Genomic DNA, 17,970 nt, shown 5'->3' on the forward strand with positions numbered 1-17,970 from the left:
CTGCTAACCGTAACCTCGGCACTGAGTAGGAAGGAGGAGTTAACTTTATGGCTGGCTACCCTTGCCCCCAGGAATTAACCTAGTACTCACTATTAGGTGCAAGCTCCGTTAACCTCACGGGCATGTGCCACTTCAGAAGTGGAAATCTCGTTCCTAAATATGTCGACTTCTCGACGTGGAATGGAACCCAACACCTTCCGGATGATTGAAGAAAATCTTTTAACTCCTCGACCAGGAAGCCCCTGTTCATCACAGCCAGAGTTACCAAACTTTCATGTTGTTTTACATAACGTAACATAACAGAATAAGCCCCTTGAAATACAGACAGCAACCGACTGAATAAGCCACGTTTCCACAATATGCATGGCAGAGATTGGCTTCATTACGAACGGTCTTGCTAGCAATGCGTTCGGCTAAGGTGCTCACAAGTCAGTGTCCAGGACATTAGACGTCTGTATTCAGGATTCGAATCCCGACAGGGTCGTGGGATCTTCAACATGATCATTTAATTCCCTTCGCTCAGGGATCAGGTATGTGTGATGTCTTTACTATTCTTCCAACTAACACACCACACGCAACACGGTTCTCCCCCACACTTACACGTAGCTTCAGGAACATGGCAGACGCTGTCTTCTCTTATAAAGACGGTGTCAGACACATAATGGCCTTATAAATGATTATTCCTATACTACCCAACATTCCTCCCTAAGGCACTAAAAAAGGATCAGACACTGATAAGTTCATGAAAGCAACAATTATATTGTAGCCCATACCATACACTGACAATTTACTACGCACATGTTTATCTGTAAATAGTGCAAGACAATATGCACTCTAATTTATATTTCTTTCAAAAACTCGCTTGTGCCAGATTGGTTCTTTGCGAACATCCACTGGCTCGAGGGGGATGCATAAAAATATTGAAAATGCTATTCGTACTGATCACGTTCGTAAGCTTTCACGCTGATCAACACTAGTGATAAAGCACTGATTTTATAACATTTAGTTTCTTGTGCATCCAACCATAGGGAGAATTGATGTGAGTATATTTCTCATAGAATATAAAAATAGGAAGAGTGCAGCGTTTGTTGCAGGTGAAGGGTAGTGACAAATTATATTCATGTAAGTTATTACTTACCTCTTCGTCGTTGATGTACCATTCCAGTACTGAAGGGGGAAAAGACTTCCCAGAAGTGCAGTTCAGACTAATCCACTCCCCAACGCGGTAAATCCTCTGCTCTCCATGGATATGGGGCCCATCCTTGGGAAGAACTGCAAGAAGAGAAATATGAATCATTTAATGTTGTCATGATCATTCTCCCTCAGTAAAACAGTTGGTTAAGTACTGATTATCTCTGCTCAGATTTGGTCGAACAAATATCGATACAGTCAGTTGGCACTTACGAGGCTTTAGGCTTTATACGAGACTTCTCTCAGTAGATTTTCGGACATATAATAAAACCATTTCAGGGCAACATTGTGATCGTCTGGCGGATTTTAAGCCAACAGTGACTGAAGGTATATATAACACTTAATAATAATAATAATAATAATAATAATAATAATAATAATAATAATAATAATAATAATAATAATAATAATAATAATAATAATAATAATAATAATGATAATAATAATAATAATAATAATTTCATTTTTACGTGTCTATATTGTGATCATAGCCACGAGAGTAAAGGTTTTGCGCGAAATCTGAACCGGAGGGATTAGATTTTGTCTGGCAAAGTAAAGCCCATTCGGCCCACTCTTCCGTTTAAGCGGAATATAAAAGAATTCATATACATGACCGACTCGTTGGCTTAATGGTCAGCGTACTGGCCTTCGGTTCAGAGGGTCCCAGGTTCGATTCCAGGCCGGGTCTGAGATTTTAATCGCTTCTGATTAATTCTTCTGGCTCGGGGACTGGGTGTTTGTGTCCGTCCCAACACTCTCCCCATCATATTCAGACAACATACCACACTACCAACCACCAGAGGAACACGCAATAATGCTTATATCCCTCCATATAGGGTTGGCGTCAGGAAGGGCATCCGGCAGTAAAGCATGGCCAAATCCACGTGTGCGACGCAGTTCGCACCCGCGACCCCACAGGCGTGGGAAAAAGCGGTAGGAAAAAAGAAGAAAGAAAGAAGAAAATACTTCACATACATGTACATGCTTAAAGGAACCCAAATGGTACATCTTACAATAATTATTAACGAATGCAGCATTAAAAATAATAATAATAGTAATAATAATTGTGACCGCAGTAAGACCTCTCCCTTAGTTTGAACTCCCGCTTCATCAACTTACAGCAGTGTAATCTAACGAAGACAACTTAAACTCTAGAATGTAACTAAGTTTTATGCATCTTTACAAGATGTCACCACTATTGTTTCTGAGTTTCACCTAGTGGACTGAACTGTAATTAACTAGGTCAGGAAATGCTCATGTTTTAGGGTTTGATAATCTTGACTCCTTCAGCTGATTTTGAGTTGTCACTACTCTCTAATATTCAATGAACAACCAATCAGATCACTTCCTTACGATGTCGTGTTTTCACCTATCAAAGATCTAATTACGTTATTTCCTAGAAAAGTCACCCATGTAGACCCTATATATATAACAGTCATTTTGTGCCTTAAGGGTCATTATACGCTTCGGGACTTTGAGGGTGGACGTTAATTGAGGAGGTCTACTTCGGGGGCCCGATGCAGAGGCTGGGGCTGGCTACGAGGTAGAGATGGCAATAAAAGGTAAAGCAGAGCTATTAACCTATGTGAACATTATCTACGTGTGGCAAAGAGAAGATTCCAGCAGTCCCTTAGCATGTAGCTATTAGGTGGGTTTGCGTTACTTCAAATTTTAAAGTAGGATTTCTCTTCTTTCTGTTAGGACTCAAAATGTAGGTTTACTAGGTAGTATAACCCCTTGATGTAAAACCCCTTCTGCGACTATGTAAAATAAAAGAACGCACGACTGTGTAACTTCGGTTCCCTTATTCATTTTGTTTTCTGGTGACTAAGTTTTCTTATTTTTTCTACCTTATCGATCCGTTATTTCTTTTAGCTCCTCTATGAATTAAAGGCCGCGTGTGTAAAAGGTTCTTAAGCATTTAGTGCAGAAAGTGGTGTTCTGCTATATGTAAGTAGAGGTATTTCTCACGTGAACAAATTAATCTAAGGTGAATTCGAAGCCCTTTAGGCTATTTTAATTTGTAAATTGCAATTCAGGATTCGAGACGCGTCTGATATGTACCTCTCCTCATTTTTAGGGTTATATTTCCCTATTGATAACATTGTTCTAGAAGCTTCTGATTCTTTCCGTTTGAAAAAAAAAGGAAGGTTCAAGATTCCCTCTGTTGGCAGACTCCGTTTGTTAAGGCTAGTGTTTCACTATTATTAATGCCAATGATTTGCATATTTGAAAGAGCAGTTGGCCTTGTTTTGACTCTAAGTCTTTTACGAAAAAGGAAGTCTTCCCTGCCCGGTTGGGAATTAGCGAAGCTTCTAAGAATGTCTGTTATTTAGTGTTGTAAATTCTATATTTTTGTTGGTTTCTGAAAAGATTTTTTAAATAAATGAAAAGAATATAGTTATTGATAAATATATTTTTAAAAATTTAATCCTTGGTTCTCGTTTTGTTCAGCCATTTATCCCTCAAGCTTCTCTCCCTTTCTGATCCACTGAAAACAAGGTAGTAATAATAATTATATCATCGCATTTAGTACTGATTTTCTGGTGTAGGTGGCTAATTACGAAGTTATCTAACAAGCGAAGTTGCCCCTAGCAACGAAACCAATTACTGCACCTGAGCAAGCTATGCTGAGATTAATATATGTCAAACGCCCACCTCACACGCCCCAAGGAAAGATTATATGTTCTCTCATAGCAAATGGAATTGCGCATAAATGTCAGCACTACCCCTGAGTCACCGGTTCAACAAAGTGTAATAATTAATTGTCTAAAACTGTCTCACCATAGAAGGGATCGAATCTTGCCTTTCTGGTCATAACAATATTTATTCCGTCTGTCACTCAACATATTTAGTAGTAGTAGTAGTAGTAGTATTTATTCATTCATCATGACGTTTACATATTTACAGGACTCTGTTTTATATATACATAACTCTTCTAATAACATTATTACTTGAGATATATTAATCTTATAACTAAACCACATATATTACAGATTATTGTCAACATATTAATACTTAAAATAAATTGAACTTCTAACTATCTCTTGCACACATTAAATAAATTATTATTATTATTATTATTATTATTATTATTATTATTATTATTATTATTATTATTATTATTATTATTATTATTATCATCATTATTATTATTAGTATTATTATACAAAATCACACCAACCTCAACAGGGTCGAGTAGATATCAGTAAAATACCACGTAAGGTGAAACCTTGTGTGTGGTAATTTAGAATATTAATTACATAGTGAGAAATATATTTTAAATGATGCCTGAAATACGAGTACGGGTATGAGTGAATGACGGATATGATCAACAGCACATGGTGGAGCATTGAATAGAAATTGGATATGGTGACGTGATATTCTCATTTAGTTATTTTTTCCATAACAGTTTTATTATCCCTGACAAAGGATTTAAGACACTTCAGACTCATTTTCTGACCTAATAAAGTACTTTGTAAAGAACCGGGAAGGACATTAAAGAATTTTGGAATGAAGTACAAGAAATTGCGCTTTGTTATGTTAAGTTTGGGTTTGTATAACATACAACGGTGGTTCATCTTACTGCGTGTTGAATATTCATGTTTAATGTTCTCAATTATATTTTTGTTTTTGTTAATATATTTGTATATTTCAAGGGCATAGAGCTGTTTTACATTAAATATATTTGCTTCAGCATATAATTGACTACTTGGGTATAATCTTCCTTTCTGGTACATTATTCGTAATATAAGGTTTTGAACAACCTGTATTTTATTGATTACATTTTTGTAGGCTCCTCCGCATGCCAAAATTCCGTAGCTAAGAATAGACTGAACTAAAGCGTAATAAACCTCTCTTAACAATTTTATACTGGATATGTATTTTAAATTATGAAATATATAAACAGTTCTTCTGATTTTCTTTCTTAAATCGGTAATGTGACTTTTCCATTTCATGTTCGAATCAATTAATAATCCCAAATACTTAATATTATTTACTTTATTAATTTTGTAGCAGTTACAATTAAATTTACAGTTGATGTTGTGTACAATTAATTCATTAAAATCGTTTCGTGTATCTGTTACAGAAAAATTCATAAATTTTGTCTTTTTAATGTTTAGAAATAATTCATTATTATCTAACCATGCTTGAACTTTAAGCAGTGCTCGAGTTGCTCTCTGTCTGACGAGATTCCAGCTATCACCCTCAACATAAATGACTGTATCATCTGCATATGTTACGACGTGCGTATGTTCGGCATTTGCTATTGTTTTCTCTAGATCATTAATAAATATAATAAACAATAAAGGACCTAATACTGTGCCTTGTGGGACACCCTTTATTGTCCTCATTGGTGTGCTTAGATGTTGATTAATTTTGACATACTGTACTCGATCTGTCAAGTAACTCTCAAGCAAATCCAGCACATTACCCCTAAAGCCGTATTTTTCCAATTTCTGGAGGAGCAAGCGGTGTGACACACTATCGAATGCCTTTTCAAGGTCGAGAAATATCCCTGTGGAGAGCAGAGAAGAATTAAGATTTTCGTATATTCTCTTTGTTAAGGCGGATATAGCATCAGTCGTTCCGAGATTTTTAATGAATCCAAACTGTCTGGGCGAAAGTATTTGGTGTTTTTCTAAAAATTGGTAAATATTGTTCTTTAAGCATTTCTCGAATATTTTTGATATTGTTGTAGTTATCGAAATGGGTCTGTAATTTCTAATGTCACAAATATTTCCAGACTTGTGAAGAGGTTTTACTATTGTTGTTTTAAGCTGTTTTGGAAAGTAACCTAAGGTGAAGGAATCATTGATAATATTCAGCAACGGTTCCTTTAATGACTCTATATTTTCTTTAATAATTCGAGCCGAAATATTGTCTATTCCTACAGCTTTGTTTTCATGTACTTCACTCAAACATCTCTTCAGATCGTATTCTGTTACCGGTGCAAGGAAGCAAGTATGAGGGTTGCGAGCGATATTTAATGTGGAGTCGGAAATCTGTTTGTGATGCTTTGCTTTCTCAGTGGTTTCGTTAATGAAATAATTGTTAAATTTATTAGAAATATTTATGTCATCTTTCCAGATTTCACCTTTATATCTGATTTCCTTGATCTCTTCTTTTCTAACTGACCTTTGTGTTATTTCATTGACTGTGCCCCAGACCTTACCCCGGTTATTTGAATTGCGATTGATCAGATTCCTATAGCACTCAGTTTTCGTTTTCATAATTAGATCATTTAGTTTGTTCCTATATTTCCTGTATTGTTCTTTAATTTCCAAGTTATCCTTATTTTTTAAATATTGTTGATAAAGTCGGTCTCTTGTGTGAATAGATTTTACCAAACCGTAAGAAATCCATTCTCTTCTTTTGACTTCCTTTGATTTCAATTTAACAGTGGACAGGCTCATGCAGCTTTTATTTGTATTCACGAATTTATCAAGTTTGATATCTAAATCACTGCTGTTTAAGATGTCTTCCCAATTTATTTTACTTAAATGATTTTTAAGCTCAAAATGATCTATTTTAAAACAGTTACGTCGAAAATTTGGTATATTACTAGGGACCGAGGCATTTTGAATGTTGAGACTTACTATTATAGGATAATGATCTGAAATTTTACTTTGAGAGATGATAGACAGAATGTCGTCATTTCTCAACCTACTTTTAATCAAAGCGTGATCAATACAGGATTTACTTGTACCAGATACTCTAGTAGGATTGTTTATTAAGGACTGAAAATTTCTTTCTTGTACCATGTTGAGATATTCGTCACAGTCGTGTTCATTTAAAAGGTCTATATTTGTGTCCCCTATTATCAGTTCGGTTTCAACATGGCATCTATCTTGGATGTAATGATCTAACGCACTGAGAAACCGCTGTTTGTGATATTCATGTGACCGATATACTCCTGTAATAGCTACTTTCTTGTTGTCATAGTTAATTACTACTCTGAGAAATTTAAAGTCATCGTACTCAATAATTTCCATTTCGTGCTCCAAACCATTTTTTACCATTAATACAACACCATCACATTTGTTAACTGAACCCTCATTGTAATAAGATTTATACAAGGCATGGTTACTTATATTTACATTACTCAGTGACCAACTTTCTGTTAAAATTACATCAAACCTATGATCATATGCTTTCAAAACAACGTCTAAAATGTTCTTATTTTTCCTTATGCTTCTAATATTAGTATGAAAAATTTGTAATGTACTTTTCCCTTCCGCATGCTTCTGCAATCTACTCGTGCAACCTTTGATGCCCCTTCTCGTCTCTGAAAGAGGTTGGTATGTTACATAATCATCTTCTAGACCTATTCTGACTATTTACAGGAAAAGGTTAAAGTCAGCTGTTAGTTATTACTAAGAAGGAAGTTACTGTAAGTACGGAGTTTGTACAGAGGGTTGGGACAAGGTCAGTGTCCAGTGGGGTACCGTAATTAACGAGCTAGTGAAGGTCAAGCAGGTAGACTATAGCCGTTCAGCCAAGCAGGGTGGAATGCAAGAGCAGTGAAGGGGAGAGTGAGAGAGAGAGAGATAGCGAGAGGGAGATGTGTCCTAGAAGAGGAAACAAAACTTAATACAAAGGGTTACCAACTTATGGGTTAGTAAACTAAACACAGGTTAGATATGAGTAAGCTCATGGAATGTCACTCATCTGCGTAGCGCGGTGCATGCTGTCATCAGCGGTCTTAAACAGGATAACTCCATCACTGGTCCAGGCATTTCTGACGCCGAACTTGGAGATAGCCGCCTTCAGAACCGTCAGTCTGGCAGACGTAAGGTCCTCCCGGATCGTGACACGAGATCCTTTTAAATGCCTTTTCTTTGCGAATATCTCCTTCCTGCTGCGATAACTTGTCATCTTCACGATAATAGGCCGGGGTTTATTACCGATTTTAAGCCCGACTCTGTGGCTCCTGTCAATATCAGTCAATTTTATGTCGGCACCAATGTCACGTGCAACATTTAATACTAAATTGTCCGTGTCCTCATTCGACTCTTCCGGAATGCCAAATATGCGGAGGTTATTTCTACGCTGATATTGTTCCAAATTATCATAATTTGACTTCACTTCCGCTTTAAGTTCTGCGAGTTCCTTGTCTCTCTTGGCAATCTGATTCTTTAGGTCCTCACATGCATTTATATTGAACTGAACAGATTCCTCTAGTCTCTTTAACACACACTCCGTAATTTTGTCCACTATGGTACTCACAATTAATTCCACGAATACCTTAGACTGAAGTGTCTCTTCTATTATTTTCCTCACGGTGTCTTCTGTTGGGTTGGCACTCCTGCACTCGGCCTGCTGTTGATTCTTCTTCGTTCCTGGCGCCATTTCACTATTACACTAATTGCACGGCACTCGAACAAAGAACGAACTAATTGTTAATAGTACTTGATTCCACGATACAAATAGATGCACTGTGGCAAATTACAGCACTGTCGCAATTGTTTACACCTGCCAAAACACTTAAATTCTACGAGCTTAAACTCACGCGTGTTACTCGTATGGCATCTAATCTAATTAATACAGTATAGAACTCTTGGACACGGATAATGTATTTATTATATGGAGACTCAGTATATTCATTAATTGCGTTCCGTGCTTTCCCATTTTCACACCAGGCAAATGCTGGGGCTGTACCTTAATTAAGGCCACGGTCGCTTCTTTCCCGCTCCTAGCCCTTCCCTGTCCCATCGTCGCCATAAGACCTATCTGTGTCGGTGCGACGTAAAGCCACTAGCAAAAAAAAAATAGCATTCATTGCGGTTTAGTTAACAACATGTGAGGAATGCTGCAGACGTAATTTGGGCGAACATATAATGTTCACGGTTATAACACTCGTTTTTATTTTAGTACCACGACATGATTAACGACGTTTACTTTAAGAGCCGTTTCAAGACACGTTATATTATACCGAAGTTTTAGGTGAGAAGGCATATTTTTAAATGTTTTGGTAAAATTATAATTGTGGATGATGATGGGCGCCGTCATCAGGGATCCAGCCACAGTTTTATTGATCCAGTTTTAATCATTTTATTTTAAATCCAGCTCCATAGCCAAGTGCCTTAAAACACACTCCATGTTATCAGCGCTAACTTTTTGAGCTGAGGGTGCAGCGACTCGATGGCCATTTAGATCGTGGCTACAGCATGTTCTTACACCCTAACACCATAAAAATTATTTGGTAGTACCTAACATTATTTTCTTGAATCCTATCACAATACTGACAGAAAATTATTGCCGTAAAAATGGATTGAAAAGAAGTAACTTCAAGCACATGCATCAAATATCTCACTTAAATTCGTGAGGCGAACAAATGATTATTCTTCTTGGCCCTAAAGAGGATCAATGTTATAATGTGGAGAGAAATAAGAACTAACTGAACTAACCCCATATTACTATTTCTTGATGGATGTAGTATTTACTGGGTGTGTTGAATGCGAGGTTTGTGTGGCGTAGCTATCAGCTTGAATTCGGGGGAAGTTAGGTTCGAATCACACCGTCAGCAGTCCTGAAAACCTTTTTATTTTGTTTCCCATTTCATCACCTGGCAAATATTGGAATGAAGGCCTGTTCCCATCTTCGCATCGCCAAAAATTTTCGATGTGTTAGTGATGAATTACATCTTTAACACATACACACACAAAATCTGATTTTCATCTGCCTCTTGACGCATGCCAGAATAAGAAGTAGCTTCAACCGAAGTGCTGTTCCCATTTACGGCTGCGACGATATGGAGGCTGTCTGGGTATGAGTGGTACTCAACATTGACATTCTTTTACGTGCCAGTAAATCTGCCGACACGAGGCTAACGTATCTGAGCACCCTCAAATACCACCGGACTGCGGTTGGATGGAACCTGCCAAGTTGGTGTAAGAAGACCAGCACTTCAACCGTCTGAGCCACTCAGAGCGGCAAAATAGTATACTCATAAGGTCAGTGGTGCTGAGGTAAATAATAGAAAACCAAACCAATCCACATTCTGCCCAGTACGCTTCATTTTGGCACCAACCCTATTCTTCCGAATTCACCGCATAAACGTTGGTAGTATTATTTGACGCTCCAACCAGATTTCGGGATGATGACCTAAGAAACAGAAATTGAACTAAAGTTGAGAGAATTTAGAAATTCACACTCCACCTAAATATACTGACATAACTCTCCCCTAAAATAACCTACTTACAACTGAGTATCCAACTAGAAATGTATAAGTAAAAGATACGAAAAAAATCACGTTATCCGCCCCTCCCATTTTTCACGACAATCAAGGAATTTCCTTTGGTCGATCAATTGATGAAATTTCCATTCATGCCTTTAAATAATGTGTGTACATTCCTTTCGCGGAAAGTGTAATGTGACTGAAAGGCGTCCACGCGTGTACGCAGTATTTATTAAAATTGAAAGTTACCTCTTGAAATATTATTCAAGCTGCGAGATTCACAAATATGCCCAAAACTAATCCGCATATTTTGAAGTATGATCATTATTTCCAAAACTGTTTCAACCATAATAAGTATTAGCCAAGAGGAATGTTTCTAACAACAAAGGAGACGGTTCCTTTGAAAAATCTTCACGAAAATTGAACATTAGTTTCGGAAATGAACGGTCTGTATTCTAAATTTACATTGAATGTGACTCCTTATTCTTCTAAGGTAGCCTGTATATTCCTACGATAGCTTTGGGAGTATTTTTAAAAAGGAAAACGAATCTTAAAAATACGGATCTCAGATTCTAGTGATTTTCGGTCATCATTATCACTACTTTATGTTCCCTGCATTTCTCAGGTTCAGGAATGCTCTAAGGATCGAGCCCGCGACACCTTGATATAAAGGTGGACAGTTAATAAACAAAACTCTCAAGTTAAAGTATATTTGACCCAAAAGTTTGCCCTTAACAAGCACTTCCATCTTGAAGGGGGAAAGTACTAGAAGTATTCAGTTGTTGTGAATCTTCCTCAAAACATCAGACAAATTATTCAGGTATAGAGATTGGAATACATGTCATTCCTATTTTTGTGCCTTGTGAAAAAATTTCCATCCCTTCTGAAGTATATTCTTGACTCAGTACATTTTTGGTCATGCCACTATTTTTCAATCCCTTCACATTGCTACCATACCTGCCAATTCATACTGTCATATATTCTTCAGATTATTAGTACGATGAGTTCGATCACAACAACGTTAGTACGATAAAAGTTCCATGTGAGTATCATAAGTGTCGGGCTGAGTGGCTCAGACGGTTGATAAAAGTTCCATGTGAGTATCATCAGTGCCGGGCTGAGTGGCTCAGACGGTTGAGGCGCTGGCCTTCTGACCCCAACATGGCAGGTTCGATCATGGCTCAGTCCGGTGGTATTTGAAGGTGCTCAAATATGTCAGCCTCGTGTCGGTAGATTTACGGGCACGTAAAAGAACTCCTGCGGGACAAAATTCCGGCACCTCGGCGTCTCCGAAAACCGAAAAAGTAGTTTAGTGGGACGTAAATCCAATAACATTATTATTATTAGTATCATAAGCCGTGTTTCATAGGATCTAAACTTGTATGTGTAATTTTAAACAATGGGACCTGACTTTCAATCCAGAAAATTATATTTGCTTTGAATGTTGTTTGAAACATGACTCTCTCGATGAGAGGCTAGCGACGAATTCACATTGCTATCATACCTGCCAATTCATATTGCCATATATTCTTCAGATGATTAGTACGATGAGCTCGATCACAACTATGTTAGTAGGATAAAATCACTAAATAAACCATGCATTAACTGGGTGTTATTGCTGCTCTGAAAGCAATTCCTTTTACATCAATTCACGTCTTTCAATTCAGTGATATCTCGTAACCGTTATAAAGCTTTAAAAAGTCGACTTCTTTTCATGAATGCTGTGTGCAACTTGAATGCTCTCTCTTTCGCTGTCGATAAAGGCACTGACTGGCTTCAAATATTTTCTGACAATAATGGGACGCGTGTGAAGAATTTTGAGACATGGCTACGGGTATGAATTTTGTTGTATCCCATCGGATGTATTTTGATGATTGAAATGAGGAATGGGTCCCCTTGAAGCGAAAAATAACATTCCGCTTTTACAGTCAAATATTTGTTTCAGAATGGAAATATTTTGTGATGTTTATATTGCATCTATTATATTTAGTTAATTTACCTCTTTATTAGTACGAACTAGGACATGCAGTACAAAAGAAATACGCGACCCGAATTCCGATCAATGTCACACAAATTCCAGTGATCATCATTAGTGACATTTTTCATAGATTCAACAGTATTAGTAAGTAGAAACAACTTATTATTCGAAGAATTTTGCAGTGAGTTGAAATTCTGCACCGCATTACTGCAGTGAGGGATTCTTTATTCATTTACATGTTGCTTTACGTCGCACCGACACAGACAGGTCTAATGGCGACGATGGGATAGTAAAGGGCCAAGAGTAGGAAAGAAGCGTCCGTGGCCTTAATTAAGGTACCTCCCCAGCATTTGCCTGATGTGGAAACGGGAAACTACGGGTTGCCGACAATGGGGTTCAAACCCACTAACTCCCGAATGTAAGCTTAGAGCTGCGTACCCCTAAACGTACGGTCAACTCCCTCGATCCGATACATATCGTCCCTGTTCTGCCGAAAGAAGAGCATTGTAACATTCGCCGTTTTGGCAGAACAGGGACGATATGTTTCCTTTGGGTTGAAAATCGTCCGTATTTACTGTAATTTTAGAATGAGTAATATAAAAGAATCATGTGTTGTGAGGCACACTTCTATGTCTGTTTATGCCCAGTGCTCTGCTGTCAACCCGAAAATTGGCTCGTAGAAACCGTCGAACCAATCAACGTTTGTTTCGTGGTCATTTTTTTTTGCTAGGTGCTTTACGTCGCACCGACACAGATAGGTCTTATGGCGACAGTGGGATAGGAAAGGCCTAGGAGTTGGAAGGAAGCGGCCGTGGCCTTAATTAAGGTACAGCCCCAGCATTTGCCTGGTGTGAAAATGGGCTGCCGATAGTGGGATTCGAACCTACTATCTCCCGTATGCAAGCTCACAGCCGCGCGCCTATAAATTTTGTTTTTATAAATAACCGTATCGCGACGCATTAACAAATACTGAAATAGGATAACAGTACCATTCCCATCTTCGTTCATGGTGAAAGTGAAAATTTAAAAAGAAGTATTGGTAGCGTATAACTTGGGAACCCTCCGCCGGTAATATGTCTATCGTTCGTGACGGAATCTACGAATCTACGAATCTAAGAACTCGACTGCAAACGTCAACTACTTCACTGTGATGTTTAGACTGTGGGTTAAGTCAAAACTTCATATTTTTAATTATTTGATAAGTTATATTTCCCTCTGGATGGATCAGTGGCATGGACTAGAGGACTCTCATTCCTTTCCAGACCATTATAATGATTTGTTAATTTCAGAAACAGTGATTATTCAGAAATGATCATCACATGATATATACCACATTCATTTAATTCTACTTTCACTGTACCAATGCTGATCATCCCCTTCGAAATTTAAGGTTTGTTCTTTCGAACTTCCTTCATCTTCACGCTCTTTTCACACACATTTTCAGTAAGAGAAAGGAGGGGATTACTTATAACTGAACACTCAGCATCAATCTACAGTAAAATGTAGCTTTTGTTTTTAAGAGTTCAACTGAGAAGATTTTTAGTACTACTAATCCATTAAGATATTTTGGAAAAATAGGTAGTTTTAGTAGAAGTAAGATGACAGCAGATGAGCAGTAACAAGCTGACACATAATTACGCTTTTTATTTATAGGTATCAAGTGATAAGTGATAAGTTTCCTGGCACCCATTACTGAACTCAGGAAAGCATGTCTGTTTGTGGTCTGTACAGAGAGCATTTATATCCAGTCACGGGACGAACAGTGCAAATGGCTGTAAAATAAACCGAATCAAAAAACGTGCAGTACTTGAATATTGGTACGGTATCGTATGAAGCATAGGTGCTTTCCTTTGCCTTTCGATTTGGTTTAACGCGCACAAACTCAAAAGATTTTATGGCTACAACCGGATAAGTGAGGGCTAGGAATGGGAAAGAAACCACTGTGGCGTTAAGTAAGGTACAGCGCAAGCATTTGTCTGGTGTGAAAATGGGTAACCACAGAAAACTATCTACCGATACCAGAACTCGAACCTATCATCTCAAAAATTCAAGCAAAAACACTACTCCGCCCTAAACGCGCCACCAACTCACTCGGTGGGCTTACTAGTCGATAAAAATTGTACTTCTTACGTTTCTATTTTGGAATGCTTTTGGACTTTCAGAAATAATTTCCATGACCACTTCAAATACTCTGCAAAAATAAAGAAACAAGAAAGTTAATTCTATAGAGGCCATGAAGAAAGCCCTTGGAGTGGTGGAAGGTAAGCGTTTCAACTGCCCGTACCGTCAGCACTTCATTGGTTCAGTAGTTATCACTACGCCAGACTTCAAGTCCTTTGGCCCACTGTAAGTCATAACGACTTGACTAATTCCCTGCTGAGTTAAAATATCCACTAGCGGTAGTATAAGCAGGTTACATCTGTATGGACTCACAGAGTTGTTATGGAGTTCCCATTGGTATGAAACCTAGATGGACATTACAACTGCCCTTAAGGGAACAGATTCTGAACGGATCTGGATGCTTTGGGCAACTTCTTAGTTTTATAATTAAAGTGAAAAACATGGCAGACAGTTCATGAAATTGCAATGTCTAGATATTTCTGGTTTTTTTCAGTACTATCCATTGTGCAGTTCGACAGGCTTTCCTGCACTAACTCCAACAGGTAATACCTTCATAATAGGTTTCAAATAACTTGCCCTACTCATAAATTGTACTCATTGTACATTACAATAACTTTGACAGGCTTATATGTCTTAAACTCACACGTAAGTTCACGATATTTGCAACTGAAGATGGCCTTCTTGGTAAATCCTAGCAGTTTTTCTGTAAGGTAGACTCCATTCTTTCTTAGTTAAAGAGTAGTATGTTAATAATTGTAATTTCTTACGTAACAACCCACGATATTTTATAAAATATTAAATGACAATTAATTCATTTATTCGCATTCCTCTGTGCTATGAACATTTTACCAAATACAATGAGCACTAGAAACATGTAAAATCAATCCTTTTAAGTACAATTTCAAAAACATATTTAATATTCCGTTTAATATGATGTTAGCTAACTCAGATATTAAGAAGAGTGAAATAAAGTTTGAATTCTGTGTAAGATACCCCAGGCATCCTACAATCACATTATATTCTTTGAGCGAGCATTCCGGAATGAAACATCCCTTAATGCAAATTACATTTTATATTTTAAAACGAGTTCATCAAACTAATTAATAATCCAATTCCTCTTCAACGTCAAATGTCTTCCTAATGATAATGAAATGTAGAGCAATTATAAAGTTTAAATTATAGAACGTGGCCATCTCTAAGTCGAAACTCACAATATGGCTTCCCGAAGGTAATTAATTTTGAGTTTCTTAGCAAGAAGTAAGCGGTTCAGTCCCACAATTAATTCTATTTGGAGTTTAGAACATCTGAAAAAGATATTTTCTGAGAGTAATTTCGGTTCGTTGTTCACTTCATAAATTAATGTATATGGTTCATTCGCCTGTCCTCAATTCCAATGACTTTTTTGTGACATAGGCTATTCTCTGAAATATTATTCAGTGCCAACGATAATTATGCTACCTGAAATGAAAATTACATCACAAGGAAAAGCTGACACGTCTGGTCTTTAAAATGGCATAAAATGATGAAATGATCATTTTCTGGTAATTCACATAACTGTACACTGACATCATGGGATAGGGATTTAGTATCTAGCTCAACAAAGTGCAGCAACTCGCCGTATAGTCCATTCCATAAGGGGAAGAAACACCTGTAGAGAATCTGACCTGTGCGTTTTGGATAGCTGCTCACAGCTTCCTGATATCTTCAGGTGCGGCATCTTGGGTGTGAATAAACCTCACCACCACCACGTCCTATTAAATCTCAACAGGGTTCATATTAGGCGAAAGAGGTGGCTACATCAGTCATTGAAACTCTCCAGAATGCTCCTACATTCAGTTTTCGACAACTTGTTAGAATATCGAATCGTTGTAAGAGTATTTAAAGTCCATGAAGTGCTGCAAGTGATCACCAGGAATTTCAACATAGCAGTCACTGGTCAGCAATCTCCTTAGTTGAATTAGCCCATACCACGTACACACACCCCACACCATTATGGAGCTACCGCCAGCCTATACGATGCCTTGTTGACAACGGTGGTTCATGCCCTATTTTCGAACCCTGCAGTCAGCTCGAAGCAACTGGAACAGTGATTCACTGGACCAAGCTACATGTCGTCTGTACTCCATGGTCCAATCACCAACGTCATACTCCCAGGTGAGACGCTGTGCCCGGGGTCGTTGTTTTAAGAACGGCACTCTAGTATGTCTTCTGCTCGCTTATTACAATGCCGTTAAAGAACGCTTCACTGACCTGACGGATATGAGCCTTGTACCTCCCACATTGAATATGAATGTTATTTGAGGCGGTGTGGTTCATTTGTTAAAACCAACACCAAATCCCATGGCACTACCTCCCTTGAAGGGCCTTGGCCTACCAAGCGACCGCTGCTCAGTCCGAATGCTTGCAGATTACGAGGTGTCGTGTGGTCAGCACGACGAATCCTCTCGACCGTTATTCTTGGCTTTCGAGACAAGGGCCGCTAACGCACCGTCAGGAAGCTCCTCAATTCTAAGCACGTAGGCTGAGTAGACCTCGAACAAGCCCTCAGGTCCAGGTAAAAATCTCTGACCTGGACGGGAATCGAATCCGGGGCATCCGGGTAAAAGGCAGGCACGCTATCCCTACAGAATTAATCAATCAATCACTACTGATCTGCATTTAGGGCATTTAGCCTTCTCTTAAATGATCGCAAGAAATTGGAAAATTATTGAACATCTCCCTTGGTAATTTGTTCCAATCCCTAACTCCCCTTCCTATAAACGAATATTGGCCCCAATTAGTCCTCTAGAATTCCAACTTTATCTTCATATTGTGATCTTTCCTACTTTTAAAGACACGACTCAAACTTATTCATCTACTGACGTCCTCCCACGCCATATCTCCACTGACAGCTCGGAACATACCACATAATCGAGCAGCTCGTCTCCTTTCTCCCAAGTGTTCCCAGACGAAACTTTGCAACATTTTTGTAACGGAAATCGCCCAAAACAAATCGAGCTGCTTTTCTTTGGATTTTTTCCAGTTCTTGAATCAAGAAATCCTGGTGATGGTCCTATACACTGGAACCAAACTCTAGTTGGTGTCTTACCAGAGACTTACATGCCCTCTCCTTTACATCCTTACTACAACCCCTAAATACCCTCATAACCATGTGCAGAGATCTGTACCCTTTATTAACAATCATATTTATGTGATTACCCCAATGAAGGCCTTTCCTTATATTAACACCTAGGTTCTTACAATGATCCCGAAAAGGAACTTTCACCCCATAAACGCAGTAATTAAAACTGGGGGGACTTTTTCTATTTGTGAAACTCACAACCTGACTTTTAACCCCGTTTATCATCATACCATTGCCCACCGTCCACCTCACAACACTATCGAGGTCACCCTGCAAACGCTCACAAACTTGTATCTTATTTATTACTTTGTACAGAAAAACATCATCTGCAAAAAGCCTTATCTCTGATTCCACTTCTTTACACATATCACTGATATA

General features: G+C 38.1%; 1 protein-coding gene across 1 annotated transcript in view; it reads right to left on the reverse strand.

Annotated features, from left to right (window-relative positions):
• Positions 1–17,970, reverse strand: part of LOC136863761 (uncharacterized) — a 558,429-nt gene that overhangs the window by 156,497 nt on the left and 383,962 nt on the right. The window contains exon 4 of the mRNA XM_067140113.2: positions 1,139–1,272. Within this exon, the coding sequence (XP_066996214.2) occupies positions 1,139–1,272 (134 nt within the window). The remainder of the gene's footprint in view (positions 1–1,138; positions 1,273–17,970) is intronic.

This window comes from Anabrus simplex, chromosome 2 (assembly GCF_040414725.1).
Source record: "Anabrus simplex isolate iqAnaSimp1 chromosome 2, ASM4041472v1, whole genome shotgun sequence".
NCBI classification, from domain to species: domain Eukaryota; kingdom Metazoa; phylum Arthropoda; class Insecta; order Orthoptera; family Tettigoniidae; genus Anabrus; species Anabrus simplex.